The sequence below is a fragment of the Cibotium barometz genome, chromosome 24 (assembly GCF_041138505.1).
Source record: "Cibotium barometz isolate CiBa-2024 chromosome 24, ASM4113850v1, whole genome shotgun sequence".
NCBI classification, from domain to species: Eukaryota; Viridiplantae; Streptophyta; class Polypodiopsida; order Cyatheales; family Cibotiaceae; genus Cibotium; species Cibotium barometz.
The window spans coordinates 25,767,314-25,793,588 of record NC_141069.1 but is presented as its reverse complement, the minus strand read 5'-3'; the positions used below and the strand labels follow the sequence as shown (position 1 = coordinate 25,793,588).

Genomic DNA, 26,275 nt, shown 5'->3' with positions numbered 1-26,275 from the left:
CCGAAAGGCATTCACTTTGTAAAATGGGAGGAAAGACACTGGTGTGCTTATTATTTTGCTCAATCAGCTAGATGATTACTTTTTAGGCAAAAAATTATAAGAAAAAATTCAATATGTTTGCAATCATTTAATTAGAAATGTTGCTTTGTGGTAGAATGTGATTAAACAGGGCACGCGTCGACCCAGTACATATAATGTGATTAAACAGGGCAAGCATCGACCTAGTACATAGAAAGAATTCTATTTCTTTCTTCACAATACAAGGGTAAAGCTCATCAACGATGTGATTATTATCTACACTAAGTAGAAAGGGAAAATATGTAACTACATCGACAAACTCTGGGGTATTCTATTGCAGGTTCAAGTGACCAAGAAGGTCAAAGCGAGAGAGCAAAGAAGAAAATTTATAAGCTGTCTTAAGCCTACCATTAGGATATATGTTAATGTGTGTCATTTCGTAAACTCAACTCTGCTATAGACTTCTAGAGATTCTAGAATGCATGATAGTTCTTATGAAAAATTTTCTAAACCCTCTTTTCCTTCGAGCAATTTTAATAGATTCAAACAAAGGTAAAGATGTGGTTAAAGGAGCAATCGTGAGTTTATATCTTAGGATTCGGTGCAAACTCGTGAACTCGCTTCTTTGCCTAATGTTTTTCCCACTCATGTTAAAAGCAAAGCGTGTGCACGTGCAATACATACATACATACACACACATATATATTAATACATACATACACATATATAATATATATATATATAATTATACGCAAACACAACACGTGTGTACATGTTAAAAGTAAGGTGTGAGGGGCGTCTAAGCATATTATTAGTATAAGTCTTGCATATTAACACTTCTAAGCAGTGATTTCATGTTTCTACGTCTGAAATGCAGCTAACAGTCTCCCTGGGAGCTGCACATGGCTTGCACGTCTCTGGGCTCCTCGCAGCACCATGCTAAACAGATTGCCGAGGTACCATTTAATTTATGTTTCATGCATTTTGCTTCTTTGCATTTCCAGTGCCAAGCTTTCTCTGTGGACTGTTGTTGAATTCTATTATGCCTCAACATGGCCATCAGGTGGTCTGCGCACATGTAGTTACAGATATGCGTGTGTATACATATAATCATCTATGGAGAGAGAGAGAGAGAGAGAGAGAGAGAGAGAGAGAGAGGATCATGATGATGATGATGTGGCTAATGTCATTGCCAAGCCGATGGGCCACATATGATCCATTGGATGGCATCAAAGCGCAGGAATGGGACTTGAACCTTGGGTAGGATACGTGTTATGGATCGCCCAAATATACAATCTGTAATAGGAGATGCATAGGGCATCTCCTAATTGCTATTGCAGTAAAGAAATGAAAATTTGCACTGTGAAGTACTAGTGGGTTTGAGCCGTATGTTCGTTCCTCTTTCAAGCTGCAAGCTCAGTCTATGGATCTACAAAGTGGGTTCACAACATGCTGCAAGGCTTGGAGATGTCTTCAGGCCATTTCCTTGTGATTGTGCCTTATTTAAGCTCTAATTAGGTGGTCTTGGGGGTTTCTGCCATGTGGTAAGTAAACCCAATGCCTGTGAGGTTGAAACCATGACCTATGGATGTTCTGTGGCCATCTCTGATAATTGTATTTCTTCGCTTTTGTTTGGTCACTATAGCTCTTTGTGATTGGCTATATTGCAAAGGTGGGTAAAGTTCATGAGATATCATCCAATGTGTGTTTGTGCAGACCGACACTCGGTGTCACCGAGTAGCCAGATAAATCGGTACGTGCTTTCAACTGTTCTCTCCCATTTAATAAATATAAATAATCAGCTGAAATGATGCATCTATGTGCAATGGGTGAGCCGCAAACTCTGCTAAGAAAATGTGACGGGGGATGGAGTGTTTACTGCAAATAAGGTGTGGTAGCATCATATTTTGTCTCTATATTTGGATACACTCTACCTTAGGGAGGTCAATAGCCCAATAGGGTGCAGAATACATGGCTGCTTGTCTGACAAATGAGTGCCTTGGTTTGAGCCCATTGAAAATGGTCTTGTCTCTGACAAATTAGTGCCTTGGTTTGAGCCTGTTGAAAATGGGCTTGCTTGACAAATGAGTGCCTTGATTTGAGCCTGTTGAAAATGGGCTTGTCTGAAAAATGAGTGCCTTGGTTTGAGCCTGTTGAAATGGGCTTGAAAATATTGTCACTCAAGGCAGGCCTATGATGCAAAACCTCTCACCACAGTGGTGTACATTTTTGGTGTGAGAAAACCATTCCCAACTTTGTGTGTGCTCTTACAATCTCCACTAGCTCTCCATCAATGATGATTTGTGAAGTAACTTACGGTAGTGTGAAAGATATAACCTTGGTCTTATCAAGGTTAAGTTTGAGGTGTCTGTTCTGGGAAAACTTTGGACGGTGTTGTGGCATGTGTGGAGAGTGTGATAAAAGTAATACATTCACATAAAAAGGGACAGAAACCAATATCTGTGCTTGTGTAGTTCTAGTCCCCCAAAAGTATCAACAAAATTAGCTAGTCCATTTATGTAGAATCCAAACAACATAGGGGAGAATGGGCACCCCTGTTTCACCCCAATAGCCCTACGTATCTCTTTTGAGAATCCCTTGATTGTGTGCACCTGCCAGTAACCTACTAATATATTGGCAGTTTTCATTTTAGCAAACCTGGGCAAAAATCGTTAAGAATGACCTTGTCACAATATTCTAAGTAAGTCCTTGTCATTGGCTTCTACAATGCGGGATGTGTGCATTTCTTGCCCTGCTTGAGGGGGGTCCAAGGGGTGTTAACTCGCTTGGATTTTTCTCACATGGTGTGCGGATGGATCATATAGGGGCCACAAAGAGGAGTCATGTTACTCTTGGAGGGCGAGTTTTTTGAGGAAGGGGAGACTGGCAGCGGAGGTGGGGTCTCAGCCAGCAATACTGGACCTTCCCGAGCTTGTAGAGTTCAGCACCTCCTGGTGGTTGGCTGTCCAGAATGCTGCTAGCAATGCTGTTAAGGTGGTTGTCAAGCGTCTTCCGAGATAGTATCAGAGCTTGGGTCTCTAGTGATCTGGGGCTGCTCTCCTCCCTTGAAATGAGGGGGATGTTGGATGGATGAATTTTTTGCCCTTCTTGAGGGGGGTCGAACTGGGGCTCTCCCAGATGGCAGTTCGTCAAGATAAGGTTCTTGTCGAGGGAGTATCCAAAAGAAGCCATTTTCTACTTGGGTTAGACCTAGGTGAAGACTTTTGCTGATCCTAGTCTATATGCAAAATATGCTACACGAAAAAATGGGCTGAAATTGCAAAAATGCAAACCATAATTTGCTATGCATACTGAAGCAAGGCTGAAAACGGTGATGCAAAGGCTGAACTAATGCAAAACAAGGAAACCCTAATTTTGGCTTGCAAACCTTAAATGCAAACCCTAATTTTAGCAACCTTATTTCAACATGCACAAACTCTACCTAAGGGCTGACCAATGCTTTGATACCACTTTACATGCATTGCAGAATCATGATTAATGCTAAGCAAGAGAGATGAATGCTAATCCTACTTAACTTGCAAACACTCAGAAGACAAGAGATGTAACCCTAATCTGCTGTATATTATTAGACATGCTATATTTATTGTGATGCACCTACTATGAGTATGTAGGGCACAACATCAGGTAGCAACCGACAAGCAGAGTCAGACAGCACAGGTGACACATGGTGGTGGTGACATTTTAGTACAGGTGGCCGATATCAATACTACTGGCTGACTAGGAGCATTGGTGCATATATATACGTGGGTAGCCAAATTGGCATATTCATCTCCTTTCCTCAATGTTGGACTTCATAGAGCATTTCTCTATAGGCAAAGTGCTAGCTTGGAGTGTACAATAGGTCATAGGGCTGTGATTTGAGGTCTTTTTTCTCAGCCACATCTTGTACTTGAATTTCAATTGTATTACCTCTTTCTTATACATAATACAAAGCAGTAGATTAGGACTCTTGTGCTTGTTGTATTTGTGATTCCGCCGCACTCTTCTTTATGTCACTGGAAAATCCTAGCATATAGGCATAATGTTCTACATTTACCATCGTTCTTGGATCTAGATTTATATCTGGTTTATGCATGCCAACCTACTATGCATATAAAAGATGTCTTACTGAATCCACAGCTTGGTCATGCTCTCCAAATGTTTGTGATCTTGCCTAGAGCTGTGCCTTGGGACAATCCCAAAGGCAATGCTTGCAATGCCTGTGACTCTGAGGGTGTCCACGTCTAGAACAGAGAGCTGGCTGATCTCCAATTGCTAGCCAAGTGCCCACTGCCAAGCTCCTGTGTGCTATCTGATAAAGGAAAAGAGAGATCTTCCGTGGGCGAAAGATGCCCCACAACTGCTTCCAAAAATCACTGAGGAAGTGTGTGGGGATGCCCTCCCTGCCAATGTGTTGTTGCCGCTAACATACTATCAACCTTACTGGTTTGGAACCCCTTGATTACGCTTCCTAGTGGCCACATGCTTGGCTCCCGTCCTATGTCTCATGGGGCGCATTGAGCAAGGGACTGGCCTAGTCTTTTGGAAAGTGGTTCACCTTTTTGCAGGAGAGGAGCCTAGTCGAGATCCGAGGCAGAGACACTCAACCTCAACATCGACTCCTCCATCCCTCCTGAGTGGCTCGCACTCATCCAAAACCCGCCTCCCTTTGAGTGGGTAGAGGTTTTTACCAGACATGATATCCCGATGGAAGTCCATGGTGCAGATGTAGGCACCCTCATGACTTTCTCTATAGGACCACAGGGCAAATTGAACCAATCCCCCCTCAACAAAAGACCTCAACAACTGCATTTTACAAAGGGTGAGAGTGATTGGGTTTCATGACCACCGATTGCACGCCGACCCACCTCTGGCCAAAGTGACCAAAGAGAGATCTTGTAATGGTTATGGGAGGGCCGGCCAGTGATGCATCTACACTAGGATCCTGGTGATGAGTGGCAGTGGCACGATCCCTTCATCCCCGAGGACGCCCCCAACATCCCCTTCTTTGAGTACACAGTCCGTCTGGGTCGCCGTAGGATTTAGATGCTAGAGGTTGATAGTATGTTGGTGGCAGCAACACGCTGGCAAACACAGGGCATCCCCATGCGCTTCCTTGCTGATTTTTGGAAGCAATTGTGGGACATCTTCCGGCCATGGAAGATTACAGTGGGATCCTCGTGAGTGGCAATGGCACGATCCCTTTGTCTCGTAGGATGTCCATGACATCCCCTTCTTTGAGTACACAGTCCATCTAGGCCGCCGCCGCAGGATTTGCTGTGGAAGGCTCTGTTGGTCTAGGACTAGGGGAGACTGGTGAAGAGCAGAACGAATGTGGTCCCAGCTTGAAAGAGGCTACCAACTGATGATCAACTTGCCCAGCAAGGGTCTGCTCTACATTGAAGGATCAATAATGCTCAAGCCACCTCTGTGGTGAGGGTGGATGATGACTCTCCATGCCACCTTGGCCCGTGACGGTCTGCCATCATTGCATGCCCAAAGGAAGTTGTGGATCAAGTTGTACCTAACCAATACATGCCTCGGAGAAGGCCCAGCAGGTGGTGATGTACCACATGGTGGCGAGAAGGACCTGGTTCACCACCACTACTCGACCAACGAGTGAGAGCATGGTCATACTCCAGTAAAGAAGCTTCTTCTGAATATTGAGAAGGGGCGCAAGCTGCTGCACTGGGGTGATGCCATCCCAACCTGGAAACCAAGATAAGGAAAAGGACGTGGCTGTGAGAGGCTGAGTAGAGGGTGGGGACACCTCGGACCCAAGTGGCAGAGAAACCCATCCTGCACAGTCCCCTCAGGAAGCCCCAATCCACCCTGTCATAGGCTTTCTCGAAATCTAGGAGAACCGCTCAGTCCTGGTGATGTAAATGGGCCTTGGCGGTCACCTCCCAGAAGGTGAAGATGTTATCCAGGATGCTCCTATCCTGGATGAAACTAGTCTGCGTGCCATGGATCAGATCTGGAGGTGGGGCTTGATGGTTGATGTTTTTGGCTAGGATTTTGTAGGCTGTCCCCAAGAGGGTGATAGGTCTCCACTGGCGAATCGCAACTTGTTGCCTCCCTCCTTGGGGATCAAGTGAATCAAGCCATCCGCCAGTCTCTCTAGCATCTCATTGAAGGCCACTTGGAAGCCGCCCTCCATGAGCTCCCAGCAGTGATGAAGAAACAGGGGAACTGGAAGCCCATCCTCGCCTGGATACTTGCCCCTAGGGAGCGTGTGCAAAGCGTCTGCAATCTCCTCGGAAGAGAAGGGTGTCATCAAGATACTCCAGATTGCCAGTGGGACCACCTCACGAATATGCTGCCAGACATTCTCTCTCCCCTCTGGTGGTGAGGCGTTTGTCATCTCAAAGAAATCCCGTGCCTTTATCACTGACCTGAGTCCAGAAAGATGCCCGGACATGGAATCTGTACTCCGCTCTCCTCTCCTAACTAATCTTAGTGCAGGCTGTGGCCATCTGAGCCTCAATCCAAGGGCTGTTTGGTGTGCACTCCTGCAGGCACTGAAGGGAGGCTAGGCTCTGGCAAAAGACCCCTCTCCTGCTCTCTAAACTCTGCTAATCTGGTCTAAGCTACCTGCTGGAGCATGGCACTGATCTTGCTAAGCCCAGTATCTAGAGTCGCTGCCACTCTCCTCTCATGGAATACCAAGCTCTCCCATAGCTCCTCAATCTTCCTGCAGATCTCCGGGTCTTGGATCAAGCTCTCGGGTATGCGGAGGCTTTGCTGATTATCCTGTCTCCTCTAGAAAGCGGATGACGGGCGAATCATCCGAAAAGGAAGTGCTGGCTAAAATACACATCAAACCGCCTTGTCCCTAAGCCCTCTCATCAACATCGAACGGGAGAGGTTGGGGTCTGTGCTCCTCCTGCCAGATGCTCCAGAAGTCCGTCAACCTGCCATGGAGTTAGGGGCGTAAATGTTGAGGAGGCCCACCCTGTCCTCCCCAAGCTTGATAATCACCCACTGTGCCCTCGTGGGGACTATGGTGCCGGAGTCCACTACCACCACCAGAAGAAGCGAGATATATACTCCACCGTGGCCCCCAGACGAGCAGAAGACGGGCAGGTGACCAAAAAGTGTGGCTCCTGCCCTGCAAAACCTTCCTGCATGTGCGGGTATGAGCAGCTCTGACAAGTGATGCTCCTCAAGAAAGATAATGTCGATAGAGCCTCCCACTAAGGCTCTCTGTAGCTCCTTGCGAAGGACTCCCTGCCTAGAGCGGCATTGCGGGCCACCCAATCCTTGAATGTTCCAAGAGACCATGCGAATAAAAGGGGTCTGGTGGGGTCAGATTTGTCTCAGCTGCCCTCTACCCTGTGTGACTTGGGCGAGGGTTTGGACGGCGAGTAGTCACAGTCTGTCCTGGTGCATAGACGTCCAAGCCTCAAGGTGCTCACCGATCCTGTGCTCCATGTGGGCCCACTCCGCTTTGACCCAGCTATATGTATATACTGGGCTCCAACTATCACACTCCACTCTGGCCCAGCTGTATGGATATAGTGGGCTCCAACTATCACGCTAGAGGTATCTGCAGTAGGGGGGGGAGGGGAGCCGATGTCGAATGTGGCACTCACAGATGTGATGGGGGAGCCGATGTCGAATGTGGCACTCACAGATGTGATGCACATGTCATCTAGCCGAGGCAGGCGAAAGATCAAGCGAGTGGAATTGAGCGAATTGAAAAATCGAGCAGCTCGTCTAAAATTAACATTTTGAATCAAGTGAGGCTAGCAATATGGCATTAATTTTAGCATGATTACACTCTATCACTGCCGACCCATCCAAGGTCCTGCTTATAATGGCCGCATATTGCAAGCATACATGGCGCCAAATCTCAAAGAATTGAACCCCAAAAGGGCATTTAATGCTATGCTGATAAGGCACCCTTACCTTATAATTTTGGCATAATTTTTGGGAAAAGGGTCATCCAAGATGCTAGAGTTGCTTTTGTTTTGATGAAGGCAAGCTCATCACTTTGTTGAGATACACTAGAACCACATCCATTCTCTACAAGAAGGTTACATTGGTAGCAAAATGTGCATCTATCCCGCAAAATTCAAGAGGCTTCTATTACTCCAACAAGAGGCATTAGCTTTCTATTTGAAGCAAGCAAATTGAAAGAGAATTTGGCTTTCTATTCAAAGCAGTTAAAAGCTAGAAAAAAAAGGCATCAAATCACAGTGTTAGTATTGACCTGCTATTGATTCAATATGTCCCTGCAGTGTCCCCCTTTTGAGTGGCTTTATGATGTTCAACGTTTTTAGCCTAAGCTATAGTCCTCTCACTCATCCCCTTTCAAACCAAGAAACAATTATAATAGGGAGTGCCTAGGTGGCACTAGGGCTGAGAGGCCACTGGTGAGTTGTTGCATTTTGAGGCTTGGGAGATGTGTGGCAGCTCAGGAGCAAGGCTGGCAGCTGTGGTCTGGGAGGAGACTGATGTGGCACTCGTAGTAGGGAAGCTTGGCACGACGTTCGAGAGCTGGTGCTTGTGATGGGGGGGGCTAGCGTTCAAGGTGGCAACATATATCCCTCTTGAAAATAATAATCCAGACCCTACAAGGTGACAACTAAGCATGCATAGCATGCTTCAAGCTGAAGGCAACAAGTTCCTTCAAGGTTGGTCATAACACGTGCTGCAACATTGCAAGGTTCCAGCTAGCATGCGTGAAGCTGACAGCAAGCATGAGAAGTGTGAAGATAAACATTCAAATACAAAAAAAAGAGACAAAGAGGCTCACCAGTAGGCCGCTATATCAAGGCCTGTTGGTGAGCCTCTTTGACCAAGGGCAGTCTGTGTCAGTGCCTTGTCATTTTTGTCTTGCTAAACTGCACTTTGAATGCCTTCATGCTTTTCCTTAGTGCCAGTGATCACGTTCCAAACACCATCATGCATGAGAAATAGACGAATCTTTTTCTCCTAGGTAGGGAAGTTAGGTCCAGAGAACTTTTCGAAAACAACATTGTTTCTCTTAGGATCCATGGTATATGTAGAGGCTAAGAAGGAAAGTAAGTAATAGGCACTGAAGTTCGGCTCTAGAGGAAGGACGAGTAGGTCACGAAGAGGGGCATCAGAAGGCGGCTTTGCTCAAAGCATTGGCGGTGGCAGCAGCAGCAGGCGAGTGGGGTAGACCAAGCGGATAGGTGGCAGTTGACGGCAAAGCAGCACGGCGGTGGCGTCGGTGGAGCATTGGCGATCGAGGACAAAAAACATCAGTGGTCCTCTAGACACTCGCGCCGCTCGGAAAAGCCGACGAAGATGGCGGCGCCACCGGGGGTCGGGCTGAGGTGGTGCACCCAACACTAGCGTTGCCCGAAAAAGTTGGCGGTAGCGGCGCTTTCAAGCGGTGGACAACTAGCTTTGATACCATTTGTGGTGTTTTAGGGTTAACACAACAGCACTATGGAGGATGATGAACAATCATGGTGTATGTGTAGAACAGAGAGAGGAAGTGTGATGTAACAAATTGAAATCAGATGATTGCACAATACAATGTGATGCTTGTATTGATTGATTTGAAGTTCACAAGGTACAATGCTTAATGCCATACATTTCTCAACACTCTACTCTCACTGGGGTAGTGGCACACATCATTGCTTACACACACAAACACTTAAGTGGCTACTGTAAGCCCTTGTTCACACACACTTGCACACATTCACCTTTAAGAGGTGTTCACACACACACTGGTAGGGAGTGTTCACACATTGAAGCTCTGAATATCCAACAGGATATAACAAGCAATAATTATTAGTAATTGTGACAAATTTTTTAGTGATTTTTTTCAAAAGCATTACCATACATAGGCTAGGTTGCTATTAAGCTAATCATTCCTTCAAAGTCTACATGGTGTTCAAAGTGGAGTTGTCACCAACACACTCAAAAAAGGCTAAATGGCTTTTACACCAAGAGGCTGCAATATTATGGCCACTTGTAAAGGCCATTTCCGAGTGTGTTGGGTCTACATGGCCATGGTTACAGGTCCAAGGGCTTGCTTGTCTTCTTCGTACCGCCTTACGCTTAGTACAAGCGGCAGAGAGATCCCTCCTTGCTTGTTGTCTTTGCTACTTGCCTCATGCTTACAAGCTACAGAGAGATGGCCTTAGTCGTGCCTTGTGGTGCAAGCTAGCAAGGCCATCGCTGTCATGAACTCAACATCTCCTTACCTTGGTTGCAGATAGTGTGATTCATTATGTAGACTTCAACAAAACTGCAAAAGAGATATGGGACAAGCTTGAAAACCTGTTTGTTAATAAAATTAACAATTCCAAGGTTTTTCCCAAGCAAAGGTTCTCTTGCTAAAAAATGAGCGAAACTATTAATCTAGGGAAACGTTTAAATAATTTAGGCTCTCTCATTCAACAATTAGGTAGCCTAAATGCCAAGCCAGATGAAGAGAGTTGTCCTTTTGTCTAGCATTGAAGATTTGACAAAATATGCTGACATCCTAACTTATCTTAGGACAACTTCTTTTGATGACATGATTGCAGCTTTGATAGAGGAAGATCGATGTCTCAAAGAACAGCAAGACAACATTTGACTTTGACAAAGCCATGTTCATAAAAGGAAAAGGAAAAAGGGCTGTCAAATGTAACTTCTTCAAGAAGCTTAGACACACTGAAGAGCGATGCTTCTAGAAGATGCCTAAGGAACAAGAAAAGGTGCATGCAAACTTGGTGGTAGAAGTTGAAGAAGAGAGAGGCATCCACAACATTGGAACATGCAGCTACTGTGATGGACAATTTTTTTCTTTAAAGAGAGATTATGATTGGGTTTTTAATTTCTCTATTTCGTATGAGTCAAAGGTTCTTTGCCCGGGATGTCTCCCAAAACATGATAAATAATCTCGTTTGGGGTTTTTGTTGTGTTGATGTATGTTGTCTTTTGTCTCTCTAAGGAACATAGTTGTTTTGTATGATACGATTCGGTTTGTACTATATGATACCGTACGGGAAAATATGGTATGATATAAAAAAAAATTATTGTATGATAAAATATGGTCTTAAAAAAAAAAAACTTACAAACCTAGGTAATTTCAATTTCAAAGAGAAGACAAGTTGTCAAAAACCCAAATTCCATCAAAACCAAGTTGAAAATATACATAGGCTAAGTCATACAATGTGAGGTGCTCTAAGCGCAGGTAGTACAAGAAGAAGTGTACAAAAAAGAGAGGCTAGAGGGTTGGGGTTAGAATCTAGATGGAGGAGGCTAGATGGAGAAGTGATCACTATTAAAATTAGAGATCATCTCCATTGGAAGAGTGCCCATCCGAAGTCACCTTCGCTGCTCTCGTCATCAAACCCGGCCTCTCTAATGTCATGTGACAAGGCAATTGGAGCGTCCTTATTTGCAGGAGCGGAGGAAGAACTACCAGAACCTTATCATGTGTAGGTTTCATAGTTATTGGGGAACGGCGTTTCCCCTCTAGGGAACGGGGGAACGGCGTTCCCCAATCTTGGACGTTCTGAAACGTGGGGGAACGTTCCGGAATGTTCCCCCACAAGGAACGGCTAGGGGGAAACGTTCCGCCATGTTCTGAAACGTTTCCCAGGTAACAAACAGAAAAACCCTTTAAAAAGGGCAAAATATAAAAAAAACCATTTTTCCTCTATTTGTTCCACTTAACTATGCATACATAACATAAATTTTCAAAGTTTTAGCCTGTCCTACTTAAAATTCATCATTTAAAATGACATGTTTCAAAATTCCATTAGTTTTGTTTGTTGACGTGGTGTTCCTTGATTCCCGTTCCGGGGGTTCAAAACGTTCCCCCATTCCCGTTTCCTGTTTACTATGGTAGGTTTGCACTGTGCTACTCGAGCCGGGACGAAAGGTGCATCTGCGAGTGTCTACTTGCAGTCCTCTGCTACTAGGCCAAGTTGTTGCGTGCCCACGACGAGTACGAGAAACTCTTTGATCAATCTCCTTGAGCTCTGCATAGGGCTTCGCATACAATCTCTCCTCCTCGTCTACCTCCTTGTGGACACTAAGAGAGTCGCTTGTGAGCTTCAACTCGTCCACATTGACCTACAAGTGATAATACGCATTGACACATAGTTATTATCAAATAAAACAAAGTTAGAAGTTTTACAACTTAACTTTTAAGTTGTCATTTGTGGGGAACTAGTTACTATAGTCTATAAGTATAGTTGTAACTTATACCTGTCTAGTTAAGTCCATCTTGTGCATGGCACGTAACATGCACAAGTTAGTGCGGCAATACACTAGCCGCTCTAATGTTGTGTGCTCAAGCGATTGCGGAGCTTTGTTTGTATGAGAGAGTAGGTGCTCCAATTCCTCTCACATGCACCCGAAGCGCAATCTTGAGCCAAGAGTCTCAAAGCCACCTTTTGGAGGCGGCTGAGCATGTAGCCAAATGTCTCCCCTAAAAAAGGGGTTTCACAAGATACTCCCTTTTCCAAGTATGTGGTGATGCAAGTGCAACTCCCTCCCTCTGGTCGTAGCAAATGAGCTCCTCCAGGAATTTCCAATGGAACTCTTCTGGCAATGCCTTAGGCAAGAAGGCATCATGGTGCTCTAGCAACTCAATGTTGGTGAAGAGGGCAGGTGATTTGTAGGCCGGATGTAGGCAGGCGATAAGACCATGGATAGGTCGTCACATCCACCTCTATCTCCTATCCACACTGCACGAATAAAACCCGTCGAGAACTGGGCATCCTAGAGCGAGAATTGGAACTGGCTCCATTTCTCATCCGAATGGTAGATCAACAAAGAGTGAAGCCGCTTGGGTTAATCCGAAGCTCCGAAATCCAAATAGTAGGATGTGATTTCCCAGTAGCTTTCATTGTGTTGAAAATGAAAGAAGTTGCTACATCTTACCCCATGTTGTTGGGCAGTGAGACAAGCAAAGATTAAACACAACTGGGCAACCGATCAGATTACAATCCTGAACCGGAAGAAGAAAGTCCGTGTACACTTAAGTGGCATCCCACGATATGTTACAACAATCCGTCTGCCTAGTTTGTGCTGAAGGATTGAACTGGCTGGAAGGAGTTGATGCGGATGCAGAGGAAGAAATCCTTAACCAAAATCCGGATTTAGTATCACTCTTTGAAGTGGATGTGGATAAAATTGTTTCCCATTATAGTTCGACTCCGGATATGGTCAAGTCCCCAGCGTCCCAGAGCACTATCTTAGATGATGCGGGTGTACTGGAAGAAGTTCAAGCTCTCATCGCGGCAGAAGAAAATCATGAGAGAGACATGAAGCATATCCATCGGGTCACAACAGATGAGCTGGAAGACATGAATCTAGGAGATGCGGAGGATCCAAAGATGGTCCGGGTCAGTAGTAAGCTTGATGCAGAGTTTAAATAGAATCTCCAGCAATTATTAAAATCATATGTGGATGTATTTGCTTGGAGTTATAAAGATATGAAGGGAGTTGATCCTCATTTTTATCAGCATCATATCAATCTTAAGGAAGATGCCGTTCCAATCAAGCAACAACGGTACAGAATGAACCCTAATTATGCAAAGTAGATGAAGGAGGAAATTGATAAACTTTTGAAAGTGGGGTTCATTTATCCAATGGATAAGGTGACTTGGTTGTCGCCGATAGTGATTGTATCGAAAAAGAATGGAAAGCTCCGTATCTGTGTGGATTATCGGAAGTCCAATGCGGCAACTCAGAAAGATCCTTTTCCACTTCCATTCACAGATTCAATGTCAGATGTTGTGTTAGGGCATGAAATATATTCTTTCTTGGACGGCTTCATTGGATATAATCAACTCCTGATGGCTCTGGATGATCGGGAGAAAACAACATCTGTTCCAGAATGGGCGCGCTTGTCCTCATTGAGGGAAGAACAAGCGTGTGACTTAGTGGTGGCCTCTTGCATGAAGAAAAGGACTAAGAGGCCCAAGGTAGCGCCCTCCATGTCGGTCATGTGCAAAACGCTATAGAAGGGGGTTATGGCGATGACAATGCTCCACACCTTAGTCCAAAAAATCCTCATGTAAGCACAATTTTTGCATGTCGTTTGTGTCACTTATCTCTCTCTCTCTCATCCCAATCCATCCACTCCGTGGTGAAGGGGTGTCTTCACATCATACAGCCTCTCCAAGAGAAGCCACATGTATGTGTAGCGTGTGGTGGAAGGCTTCTTTAGCTCGAGGATGCTATGCGCGCAGAACATGGCAAGCACCTTCACCTTTGAGGTGAAAAAGGTGACAATGGAGGTGACTTGCTGCATGATCGTCTTCATCCACTCCAACTTGCCCATGTCCTCCATGAGCAAGTCTATGCAATGAGACACACATGGTGTCCACACTAAGGAGAGAGAATCTCTCTCCAATCTGTCAGCAATTTGATGCATTGTCGGTGATGTCTTGCACCACATTTTCTGGGCCAACCTACATCATACATGCCAAAACATTTAAATAAGTAACTTAATCTTCCATGCCTTGAATTGTTGGGTATTTTGGAGTCTCTTGTGTCCCGTATGTCCACCTCGTATACTTGTTAGTATGTGTGTATCCATCTACATGTGGTTGTACAGGTGTGAACACCCCTTGTTTGTGTAAGTGTGTGTGCCTATATGTTTGTGAACACCCTCTTATTTGGATAAGATAAGTGTGTGCCATGTGTCATGTCCCCATATGTGAGTGTGATTTGTGTGAGTCAAACGATAAGGTTTGCAACCTATTAAAGCATGCACTTGGTGTACTTCAAATCATATCAAGTAATATAATTCTCATTGAGTTGCGCAAACACCTGAGCATTGAGCAGTCTTTTTCTTCTTTTCCTCTCTCAGCGAACTCCAATATGGAGCTTTACCCTCCTTAGGGTAGCAGCAGCAAGCCTTCAGTGGTATCAGAGCCACTAGCCCGTTGCTGTCCAGACCTCGCGCGCCGCTCTTTGGATCTGTTGTCCGAGCCTGCACCGCCCATCCTCCGCCACCATCGCCCACCTAGCGGACCCCATGATAGGGTGCCAGCCGGGCTGAGCTGAGCACCACCGCTCAGCCGGCTGGGCGGACTGGGGGAGCAAGGACCCCCCTGAGCCACCCATTCGACAGGCGGCGCCGGGTGCCCTTAACGCCTTACTGGGCCAGGCCCATTTTTCTCCTCCTCCACGGTGATTTTCTCCCTTGGCTACTCCGACCTGGCTTTTTGTTTCGCATCTCCCCTCGCCAGTTTCCCGTCTCCGAACCTGGCAGTTTCGCATCACCCACCGTCCAGCCTCTGCTCTCTTGCTCTTGCTCCTGGCCAGTCCTGACTGTCTTGCTTCTCTCCCACCGCCTTCTGGCCTTGTGCACCCGTTGGTTCACACCTGCTGCGCCCTCTTCATTCCTGATGGCCAGATCTGCACCAGCTACTCTGTTTCTTGCAAGCTCCCCCTTTGTTCACTTATTCGAGTGCCCATCTCTTCCATGCCCTTTTCACCTTTGCTGTGATCAACCAAGTTCTCTCAGCTCTGCAGGCTGCAGTTCTCTCTGACATGCATCTGAAGATCCATCACTCGTTAACTCATCATGGATTTGCCAAGGGCAGTCATCGCCTTCCAGAAATTTTCTGGGGAGAATTTCCCAACATGGCAAACCAAAGTGAGACTTATCCTCATGAGAGATGGCTTATGGAACATAGTCAAAGGAACAGATGAGAAGTCCCAGGGAGCTATCACTTCTCAAGATGTCAAAGCATGGGTGGACCGCAATGACAAAGCACTTGCTCATATTGGCCTGGGTCTTGCAGATAATTTGATACCTCACATCAAATCGACAAAATTGCAAGGGAGGTATGGAACAAGTTGGAAAATCTCTTTGGCAATAAAATTAATATTGTCTTTTTCTTCCTTTCTCCATTAAATATATTATGTGAGATTTTCAAGAATAAGAGTGTTTTTCTATGGTTTCATTTTAATATGTAATGATTAATGCTTGAAAAAGTTAATGAATTGATGACCCTCCATATCCTTTCTATTTAAGGCAATGAAACGATAACCCTCCATATGCTTTCTATTTGTATGCATTCACCCATATGCTTTCTATTTGCATGCATTCACTCATATCCTTTCTATTTAAGGTCTCACAATTCTCTATAAAAAGCCTCAAAGGGCTCATTTGATGAATAAAGGGAGGGAGGGAGAGGAGGAGAGGGAAGGGGTGGGCGAACTCATGCACTAAGGTGTATTAATTAAATGCCACGTCAGTGGTTATGAATATACACCTACAAAAAAAGTTGTAAATTATGATTAGGGATTTATGTTTTAAATTTTAATTTTATTTAAATGTATGTAAAATTTATTCAAAGTTGCCTATTTTGAATTGCGCAAGGGTACTTTTTTGTTCCCATTTTAGGAAGGCAGTTTGCTAGAATGGACTACCTTAGTAAGGTAGAATTAATCAGTTTTGATTAATTTTAGAAAGAGGAGCTGCTCATTTTGTGCTCAATTTTTGGTAATCCTCCATCTAGCCTATCCTGTATCTTTTGTTGAGGGCTCAGTAGTTAGAGGGCTGCGATATCAGTCAAAACTTTCCCCAAATCATCTTTGAAGGCCTTGAAGGACCTCACCATCCATTTATAAAAAGTAGGTGCATTTAAGATTAACAATGGCATTTTTTTGTCTGTGTAGTTTGCCAGAGATCGAGGATTATTCTTCACCCATCAAAAGTTTCTACCGTCTTTGTAAGAATGGACGGCTACGTGAAGCGATGCAGGCCGTGGATTGTATCATCAAACAAGATACGCCAGTACCTGTTGAAATATTTATGTGTCTTCTGCAAGGTTGCATGAGAAAGAAAGATCTGATAGTGGGAAGACAAGTGCATGCTATTGTTTCTAGAGAGGACTGTTGGTCGAATAGCAAGCTGGGATGCCAGCTTATCCGAATGTTTGCTTCGTGTGGGAGCATTATGGAAGCACTACATGTATTTAATACTCTACCCGAGAAAAATTTCTACACATGGACTGCCATAATCTCAGCACATACTCAACATGGTTTAGGTGAGCAAGCTCTGATGCTATACAATGAAATGCAATTATCAAGTGTAGACCTTAGTCCCTACACAGTGGTGGCAGTGCTTAAAGCATGTGCTATCATAGGAGCTTTAGATCAGGGCAAGCTGACACATTCTGATGTCATCAAACAAGAACTTGGGTCAGACCTGTTTGTTGGAAGTGCCCTCGTTGACATGTATGGAAAATGTGGCAGCATAGATGATGCATACCATGTGTTTAATAACCTGGCAGAGAAAGACGTGGTTGTATGGTCAGCAATGGCTGCCGGATATGCCCAGCATGGTTATGGCTTAGAAGCTCTCCAATTGTATGAGAAAATGCAACAGGAGGGTATAGAGGCGAATGAAGTCACATTCGTGTCCATTCTCAAATCATGTGCTTGTGTTGAAGCTCTTGATCATGGCAAGGTAATTCATGCCGAAATTATAAAACGGAGTATGAATGCCAACTTAATCATTGGAAACGTCCTAGTGGACATGTATGCCAAATGTGGAAGCCTGAAGGATGCCTGCAAGGTGTTCGATGGATTGCCAACAAGAGATGCAGTGTCATGGAATGCAATTATTGCAGGGTATTTTGGTCTTGAAGACTTTGAGAAAGCCATGTTTCTGTTCGCTAAGATGCAAGAGGAGGGCTTAGAGCCAAACAAGGCCACAGTGCTGTGCTTGTTAAAATCATTTGGTGTTGCAGGAGACCTCAATCACGTGAAGTTGATACATGGTTGCATCATATGTCAACAGGGTGAATCGGATAAATTTATAGAAAATACTCTGGTTGATGCATATGCCAAGTGTGGCAGCGTAAGGGACGCGAGGAAGGTGTTTGACAGGTTGCAAGTAGCTGACGTGGTGTCATGGAATTCAATCATTGCAGGATATGCTGAGTGTCAGCTTGGAGATGAAGCATTCACTTTGTTTGAAACGATGAAAGAAGAGGGCAGGGAGCCAGACAAAGTCACGTTTTTGTCCATCCTCAAAGCATGCATTAGTGTGTTAGCATTGGTTAAGGGCAAGCTAATCCATGTAGAGATCATGAGACAAAATCTGGAATCAGATCCGTTTGTTGGAAGCACTTTAGTTGACATGTATGCTAAATGTGGGTCCGTAGAGGACGCCCGTAAAGTGTTTGACCGGCTATCCATGAGAAACATAGTATCATGGAATGCATTAATTGCAGGGTATGCCGACTATGGACTACTTCCAGAAACTCTCGCGCTCTTCCAGAAAATGCAACAAGAAGGTATAGAACCGAGTGTGATTACCTCTTTGTCCATACTCAGAGCCTGTTCTATATTAGCAGCACTTGAGCAGGGCAGGTTGATCCACTTTGATGTCATGGTTCAAGGGTACAAGCAAGATATCACAGTCGGAAATGCTCTGGTTGACATGTATGTGAAGTGCAGCAGCCTTGAGGATGCTCACAAGGTACTTGATATGATGCCAGTGCAAGATGTGGTCTCATGGTCGGCATTAGCTGCAGGTTATGCTGAACATGGGCATGGTGAGAAAGCCCTTCAGCTTTTTGTGACCATGCAATGGCAGGGCGTAGAGCCAAACAATGTTACATTCCTGTGTGTACTTAAGGCATGCTCCATCATAGCTGCATTAGAACAAGGCAAGCTTCTCCATGCTGTTATCATGAAGCAAGGGCTAGAGCTAGATCCCTCTATTGGAAGCTCCCTGGTTGACATGTATGCTAAATGCAACAGCCTGCGGGATGCACACAATGTCTTTGATGAATTGCCTGTACACAGTGTAGTGTGCTGGTCTGCATTGATTGGAGGGTATGCAGACAATGGATACTGTGAGGAGGCTCTGAAACTGTATGATGAGATGCAGTTTGAGGGCATAGAGCCAAATAGAGTTACATTTCTGTCCGTTATGAAAGCATGCTCGAACCTTGCGGCCCTACATCATGCAAAGCTTGTACATGTGGACATCATTGAACGCGGTCTGGAGTCGAGTGCTTCCATAGGAAGCACTCTAGTCGACATGTATGCTAAATGTGGAAGCCTAGAAAATGCATTTGCCACATTTGATGAGTTGCCTGTGAAGGATGTAGTGTCATGGAATGCAATAATTGGAGGATATGCTGATCATGGGCACTATGATATAGCTCACCATTATTTTGAGAACATGCAAAGAGAAGGTATCAGACCGGATGGTGTGACGTTTGTATGTCTCTTATATGCTTGCAGTCATGTAGGCCTTGTGGGGGAGGGCTACCAGTACTTCAACTCCATGACTGAAGTCTATGGGCTGTCACGGAGAATACGACATTTTGTCTGCATGATTGATTTACTTGGTCGTGCAGGAAGCTTGGAAAAGGCTGAGGATCTGGTTTCAAAATTGCCTTGTGAACCTAACACTGCTGTCTTTTTGAGTTTGCTAGGCTCTTGTGCAAAATACAAGGATGCAGAGATAGGAAGCAGAGTCTTTGATAGCCTTAATCAATTTGATGGTAAAATCTCTTCACGATATGTACTAATGTCAAACATATACGCAGGAGACCAATCGTGGGGGGATGCATATGAGATGGGTGACATGGTGAAGGACGATGAAGTCATTACTCCAGCAATGTGAACTATACTGAACTACCATGTGCTTGCTTTACATGCAAGTGGTGGGGCTTTTTGTGGAAGTGATTACATGTGATACTACCAGTTGCCATTGGCTATGGGGTAAGATGAACACAGAACCATGCATGTTAGACAAGATTGGGACTACTACATGCACCTTAAGATTTCATGGGGGACAATGCCATAATTGGACCATAATGATCAGAGCTAATGGGAAACTAAAGCCCAACGTGCATCAACGAGGGAAAAAGAAGGGGACAGATCTCTTTGTGGTCAGCAAGTGCAGTGGGACTGACTGAGAATTGCTTGCGTGAACACTCAATAGGGGATAGCAACTGGAGGAGTTTTAACCTGAAGATGCATGCCAAATTGTAGGCTGACTGCACAAGCTAAGTTTTGCAGATTCAAAGAAGTGAGGAGGTTATGGACCCATGAAGGGATCAATATAGATCTGTAGCCTAGATAAGCAATCTGATATGTTATTATGAAGTTCCCCTTTGAGCCCTGAAAAGGGGTTATGTTCATTACAAAGAAGAGTGACCTGCAGGTAGCAGGGGATGTGGGGCTAGCACTAAAACGCTCCACTTTGAGCCCTGAAAAGAGAGGAAAGGGCCGTTATGAAAAGCATTGACCTAGGGCAGGCCCGAAGGGGCAGCTCCAGCCTTCAAGGGGCATCCCAACCTTGGGGCAATAGGAAGGAATCAGGTTGGTGTAAGTTGCTGATGTCACGCAGCTCCTAATGGCCAATCATGCAAACTTAAAATTCAGGTACTGAGCTAGACTTCTAGTAAAGTATCTGGCATGAGAACTCACTAGAGGGTTTCTAAAACCTGTTCTATTGAAATAAAAAGGAAATCCTTGCTAGCCATCTACTGATTGCATGGCTGGTTCATGCTTATTCATGCAGTAGGTCTGTGCATGCTGCATGGGTGGATGCTGCACATGCAATGCAAACAGCTGCGCAGATCATCTTTGTGGGGAGTGAGGGTGTTGGCAGTGATGGGTGCCTCCACAGTCCACCTAAATGCAAGACACTTCTATGAAGGAGAAGCAGAGGTAGCTTTTTCAAATTTTCCCTTTTCCTTTTACTTTGTCATCATCATTGCCATCATTATCATCTTATTGTTGAGTTTCAATTCATGTGCAGACTTATATTCATTTTGGTGTTTTTGTGTGCAAGAGAGCATGACTAATTTGGGCGGGCATTCTCCCTTGTCTGGAAGCTCTGGATCCTCCTTAAGGCGTCTGGCTCATGGATTTCTTGACCCAAAGGAGGAAGGGCCACAAAACATCTACAAACAGAAAACCAACATGCTATATGGTAGAATGGTGTGGGTACGGCAGTCCTTGTCACTCCTATTCCACTGCTTGCACATGCTACCCTTCGCCTGTGTTAACCCGGAATCTGAACTCAGATCAGGAAACCCGGACTCTGATGATACTGAAGGGGAAAGGAAGAAATCCTTGATATGTAAGGGATATATATTAACTTTAGTACCCTATTTAGAGTCATTATATGTAGTAAATTATGTATGATACTGTTTCATGCGAGTAGTTGCCAGCGGAGACTTGGAAATGGCATGTTGATTCAGTTGTAACTTATTGATATGCAGTAATGGCTCATCTATGTATCGATGGCAACTTGATCAATAATGTAGTGATTTTCCTGTGTTCTGAATGTACTCAGTGCACGTGTTTTTCTGAAGTTAGGACTGTTTTGTGAATAATGAATACCATCAACATTATGAACAATTTTGCTGGGCTGAAACTCATTGGCGATCCTGTTGGGGAAGGGAGTATTCTCCCCCCACCCACTTCTGTTGTTTTAGGGTTAGGTTTTATTGTGTTTTCTACTCTAGGGTTAGGGGTTATTGTGTTTTCTCTGTTTCTAGGGTTTCATCATCAGACACCATGCTTGAATATGCCCATTACTCGCCTTCTTCATGCTCCACTTTACCACTTTCCCTAAATTTGGTCCCTAAATTTGGTCCACAGCTCAAAATTTAGTCCAAACTAGGCCAAATTTGGTGATATTGTCCAATTTACACAAAAACCTTCCATAACTGGCCACATGAAGCAAAAATTTACTAATCTATCTCCACCATCACCATCACATGAGAAAAACGTTTTTGCAGGTCTATTTTTGTTGAGAAAACCATAGAAACTCAAGAAAATTCAAGAAACCATACCTTTTTTCCAAGGTGTTGCAAAAATGCATGAAAAACTTTCCAACTCAAATCAAAGCCAAGCTCTAATACCAATGCAAGAGAGAGGGTGGAGAGAGTAAAATAATGTACTCAAGTGGAGTACGACACATATGCACTCTATGGGAGTACTACCATGGCCAAGAACTTGGGGCTTATTCTTTGTATTATGAATATCAAGATTAGTTACATAAACTTGCCTAGGTTCACGTATATAGGCCTTAGTGTGTTCACATGGCCTTATTGTCCATGGTTCTATTTACATGGCTGGCTACCCATGGCATATTGGCCTAACCAATGTGTCCCTCTACATTACACGAGATCACAGGTAGGCAAAGCGAGTAGAGGAGTGGTGAGGGTAGGCTCCTATGCTTACCAAAACTTAGGGCTGTCATTCCCAAGCTCTCAAGCATCACATAGACCTCTCTCTTGACCATGCTTACTTACCGATTTTTGTCATAAGGCTGCGATTTGTGCGCCCAACCCTTGGGCATATTTGGTGATAATGTTGGTTGTTAATGGTGATTCAAGTTTGTGCAAGGGGTCTCCTTCATGTAAGCTTCCATTTGCACTCTTTCTTGCTTAATTTAAGCATGTTTTTGGTAAATAGGGTTTTCTCAAGAAATTAGAATTTGCATCATAAATTTTCTCAAGAAAATGGCTATTTCATGTTCTCCATGTTCTCCTCTACCTATACATGTGGTTCTCTTAAAATATGGAAATCGGATTTAGGGTTTTTCCTCCTTACAAAAAATTAGTGTTTTCATGAATCTTTCTCAAAAATTGGGGCTATAGTCTTGTTTTCATAGGTTTCTCTTTCCATACATATTGAGGTTTCAAGATTCGGTCAATAATATGGTGGGGGTGGAGAGGGAGGGTTACTAATACAAACACTCATGGCCAGCTTTTTCATTGGTTGGGATTCATCGATGCATTTTCTTGAGAAATCTTCATGCCTTGCATTGGCTTGCTATGTTTTGGAAGCATTTGCATGCGCTTCCCATAAGGTTTGGGCAAGGAAAGGAGGGACACATTCAACCTTGAATGGAGATTGAAGCTAATTATTGAAGAGCTTTTGAAGGGATACTCAAGAAATCACCATTGGAAGAATATCAAGCCATTGAACCATGGGAAGAACAAGCTTTACCGTTAACCTCTTCATCAACATTAATCTCTTGTATCAAGATTGGGGAAACATAATGATAAGCATGATTACACACGACTGTTGTAAGTGAATCAACAACTATATCCTCTCTACTTCTGTTCCATATCTATTCTAGAAGCTAGATTGAAGTCCTTGGCATACTGGAGGAGAGGCCAAGGATAGAGTCTGTCTTGAATTTTCCTTGCCATGAATGCTTTGGTAAAGCTGTAGATAGAAGGATTAGCTACATGGTTGGTGAAGAAATGGCCTCAACTCTTGTCATTGGATTTCAAACTTTGGTGAGAGGGTGAGAAGACTTGGCCAGAAGATTAACAAGTAAAAGCTCTTCATCGATATTCTTAAGTGATGCCATGGCAATAGTTCCCAGTTGACACTTGATTGCAAAGAAAATGATTACAAGGTGAATGTGATGCTATGCAAATGCAATTGATACTTGGAAGACCATGTTGGTTGATGTTAATTGGTTATAAATTGTTGCAAAAGTGATGTAAATTGATTGTAAGCAAGGGTATGGATTGCTATATTTGGTTTGGGGTTGAGATTTTGGTCACATTGCGGTAAGATCATGTCAAATTTTGCCTGTGAACCAAGAGCGTCAATAGGTCAAATCCCTAACTCACAAAGTAATTTCATTTGAGCCATCAACCACTCCATTTGGATATGTGAAGTCCGATCAACTCCTACAATTTAATTTTTTGCACAATCAACTTTGGTCAACAGAAGATTTACTTTTTGAAATCTGAAACTCACAGTCAGTAATCTACAATGGCACTTGGGATAGAAGACCAACCAATGCATGTACGAATGTGGGTAAACCCAAGGGAGTAACCAAGGGAGGGAGCATGACGAGTTCAAGGGGGTGAAGAATAAGATTAATTTCTCCTAGTTCAATGGTGAGAGTATGTCTAATGTGAAATTGCAAAAAGCTCATGATCCTCGAAACAGTCCCAAGTGTGGACATCCAATTGTCTACTAATTCAATGTCAATTGCCAATGAAAGAACATCCACATGGCATGTGTATTCATTAGAAAGCATGACCTTTGCATCCTTACACGCCATTGTGCAATCCATCATTGACCCATTTGCCACTTACACCATGTGTAACTTTGAAAACGCTATGGCTGTAATCTTAGATTGCCCAATGAACTCTTGTTCACGAAGCTATGTGTGCTACCACTATATCCACAAGCACATGGGCAACCCTCCCATTGATCATAGCCTTAATTCTCAAGGTGTTGGCACCATTGTATCTCGTATAAGCATCATAAGAAAGAGTGCACAACTTTGCTCGTTACTTCCGTAACACACATAGGTGTAGGAAATCCATCATCTTAGTTGCCTTAATTGTACCATTATATGGTAGTGATGTGTGTGAACACACTTAGGACCGTTGGGGCACTTTTTCCCTTACTAGGAGGTTTTTTCCCTCGTGCGTATGTGCACCCTCTTATCTACTCATTTTGGGGTGTATACTTATCTTTTGTATCTGGCACACATTTGTGCATTCTAATCTAGTGAGTTTGTGTGCTCTCAAGCTTCTCTATCTTGTGTGTGTGCATTGTTACCCTAATTCCAATAATTGGTATCAGAGCTAGCTTCCTTGACACTTGATCTAGTAGTCTATCTCTCTCCTCTCACGACCATGTTTTTCTGTCTCCGATTGAGATACCCTCTTAGGAGAAGAAGGTATCTATTATAGTGTGCTGTATACGAAGTATACAACATTTTCGGGGTCTGCGCGGGCGACGCGTTTTCGACACATTTTGGGCACTGCAAGGTTTTTGCAGACATTTTGGAGAGGCATCATTTTGGATTAGTTCTACTCGATTTTGGGTGTTTGGGCTGCTGTGTAGCGGCGGCAAAGATTTGGTGTGCAGCAGCATCTACAGTGTCTTCAACAACATCGACCATCATACACTCTATTCTCTACTTTGTGCTATTTTTAATACACTTTGCAGGTGATTCAGTCAGTTGTTTGGTAGCCATCCAGAGTTGCATTCAGTGAATACTGAGTACTTGCAGTGTGTTGAAAGATTTTGCATTTGTTGGTAGAAAGTCATGGCTGGCAATAGTGATGTATTCAACATGTTGTCTGCTGATGAGGACAAACTTGATGGGACTAACTACCCATTGTGGTCCTATATGATGAGGCTTGTATTGGTTGCTAAAGGCCTTTGGAATGTGGTCAGTGGTAGTGAAACTCATCCTGTTTCACAAGTACCAGTGCAACCAGGTGTTGCAGGTACATCTAAAGTAGAATCTGATATAGATGTGGCTCCTCCACATGCACCACCAGTACCTCCCAACCATTGCTACTCAAACAAGATGGGATGGAAGACATGCACATGCACATACACATGCACATGCATTGCTTGCACTTTCTATGAAGCGAAGCATTATTCCTCATATTCGGTCATGTAAGACTTCAAAAAAATAGGCATGGGATGTATTTGCTGCATTATACCAGGTGCACAATGAAGGACGTGTTGCATATCTGCGCAAACAGTTGGAGTTTGAGCACATGAATGAGGGAGTCTTAATGGACAACTTCTTGACCAAGATCAAAGATTTTAAGGAGCAGCTTGCTAGTGTGGATGAGATATATCCTGATAGTACATTGGTGCCCACAGTTCTCAATGCATTGCCAGATTCTTATTAGAGTTTTGCCTCTACCCTTAGACTCATGATGAAGGGAAATCCAAATGCCCTTACATTTGATGAGCTGGTTTTAGTACTCTTGCAAGAAGACAAGTCTAGGTATAAAACAGATATGTTATGCGAGTTGGTGACCAAGCTTTAGTTGCCAAAATCAGAAAGGAAAAGGTAAAGCTTCTTTGCATGGTGGCTCTATAAGACAAAATCAGAATCCTCAGGTAAGGATGCAAAGAAAGAAGGTGATAAGCCTAAAAAGTGTTGAGATTCAAGCTCGATGTCAGTGTGAGCCAGCTATGCTATGTGCTGGCAGATTAGGTAGGAACATGTGTGAGACATAAATGACCGCGTGCCCAGCTGGTCATAGAGTGTGGACATTAGTTAGGGTTAGTAGAGTGTGGACACAACTCATTGTGTGTTGTGTGGATTATGGATTAGTGCATTATGCTTTGTGTGAGAGTGGACATGACTTCCCTCTATGGTTAGGGTTTGCAATATACATTAGGGTTTGCTCCTATGTGTGTGTCTCCTCCCCCTCTACCGTTCTTTCAACATGGTATCAGAGCCTTGTGCTGTTTATTAGGGTTTATGAGTGAGTGAAGAGAAGAGGGAGAAGAAGCTGTGAAGAGAAGCTGTGAAGCTTGCCATTGGAGC

At 44.0% G+C, this 26,275-nt stretch overlaps 1 protein-coding gene across 2 annotated transcripts; it reads left to right on the top strand.

Annotated features, from left to right (window-relative positions):
- Positions 1-794: 794 nt before the first annotated feature.
- LOC147625082 (pentatricopeptide repeat-containing protein At3g16610-like) lies at positions 795-21,277 on the top strand. Of its 2 annotated transcripts, none has more exons than XM_086818338.1 (4): positions 795-974; positions 16,636-20,367; positions 20,510-20,655; positions 20,780-21,277. In XM_086818338.1, the coding sequence occupies exons 1-2, from the start codon at positions 955-957 to the stop codon at positions 19,601-19,603; spliced, it is 2,988 nt and encodes a 995-aa protein (XP_086674464.1). In that variant the 5' UTR covers positions 795-954; the 3' UTR covers positions 19,604-20,367; positions 20,510-20,655; positions 20,780-21,277. The 2 variants fall into 2 exon arrangements, with proteins under 2 accessions (XP_086674464.1, XP_086674463.1); XM_086818337.1 differs by having other exon boundaries at positions 20,507-20,655.
- Positions 21,278-26,275: the final 4,998 nt, after the last annotated feature.

What these genes read in the sequence shown, in the direction of transcription:
- LOC147625082 (XM_086818338.1), top strand. Translation starts at nt 955, where the DNA reads ATGCTAAACAGATTGCCGAG. An exon ending in ATGCTAAACAGATTGCCGAG is followed by an intron (nt 975 to 16,635) that starts GTACCATTTAAT and finishes TTGTCTGTGTAG; the next exon opens with TTTGCCAGAGATCGAGGATT.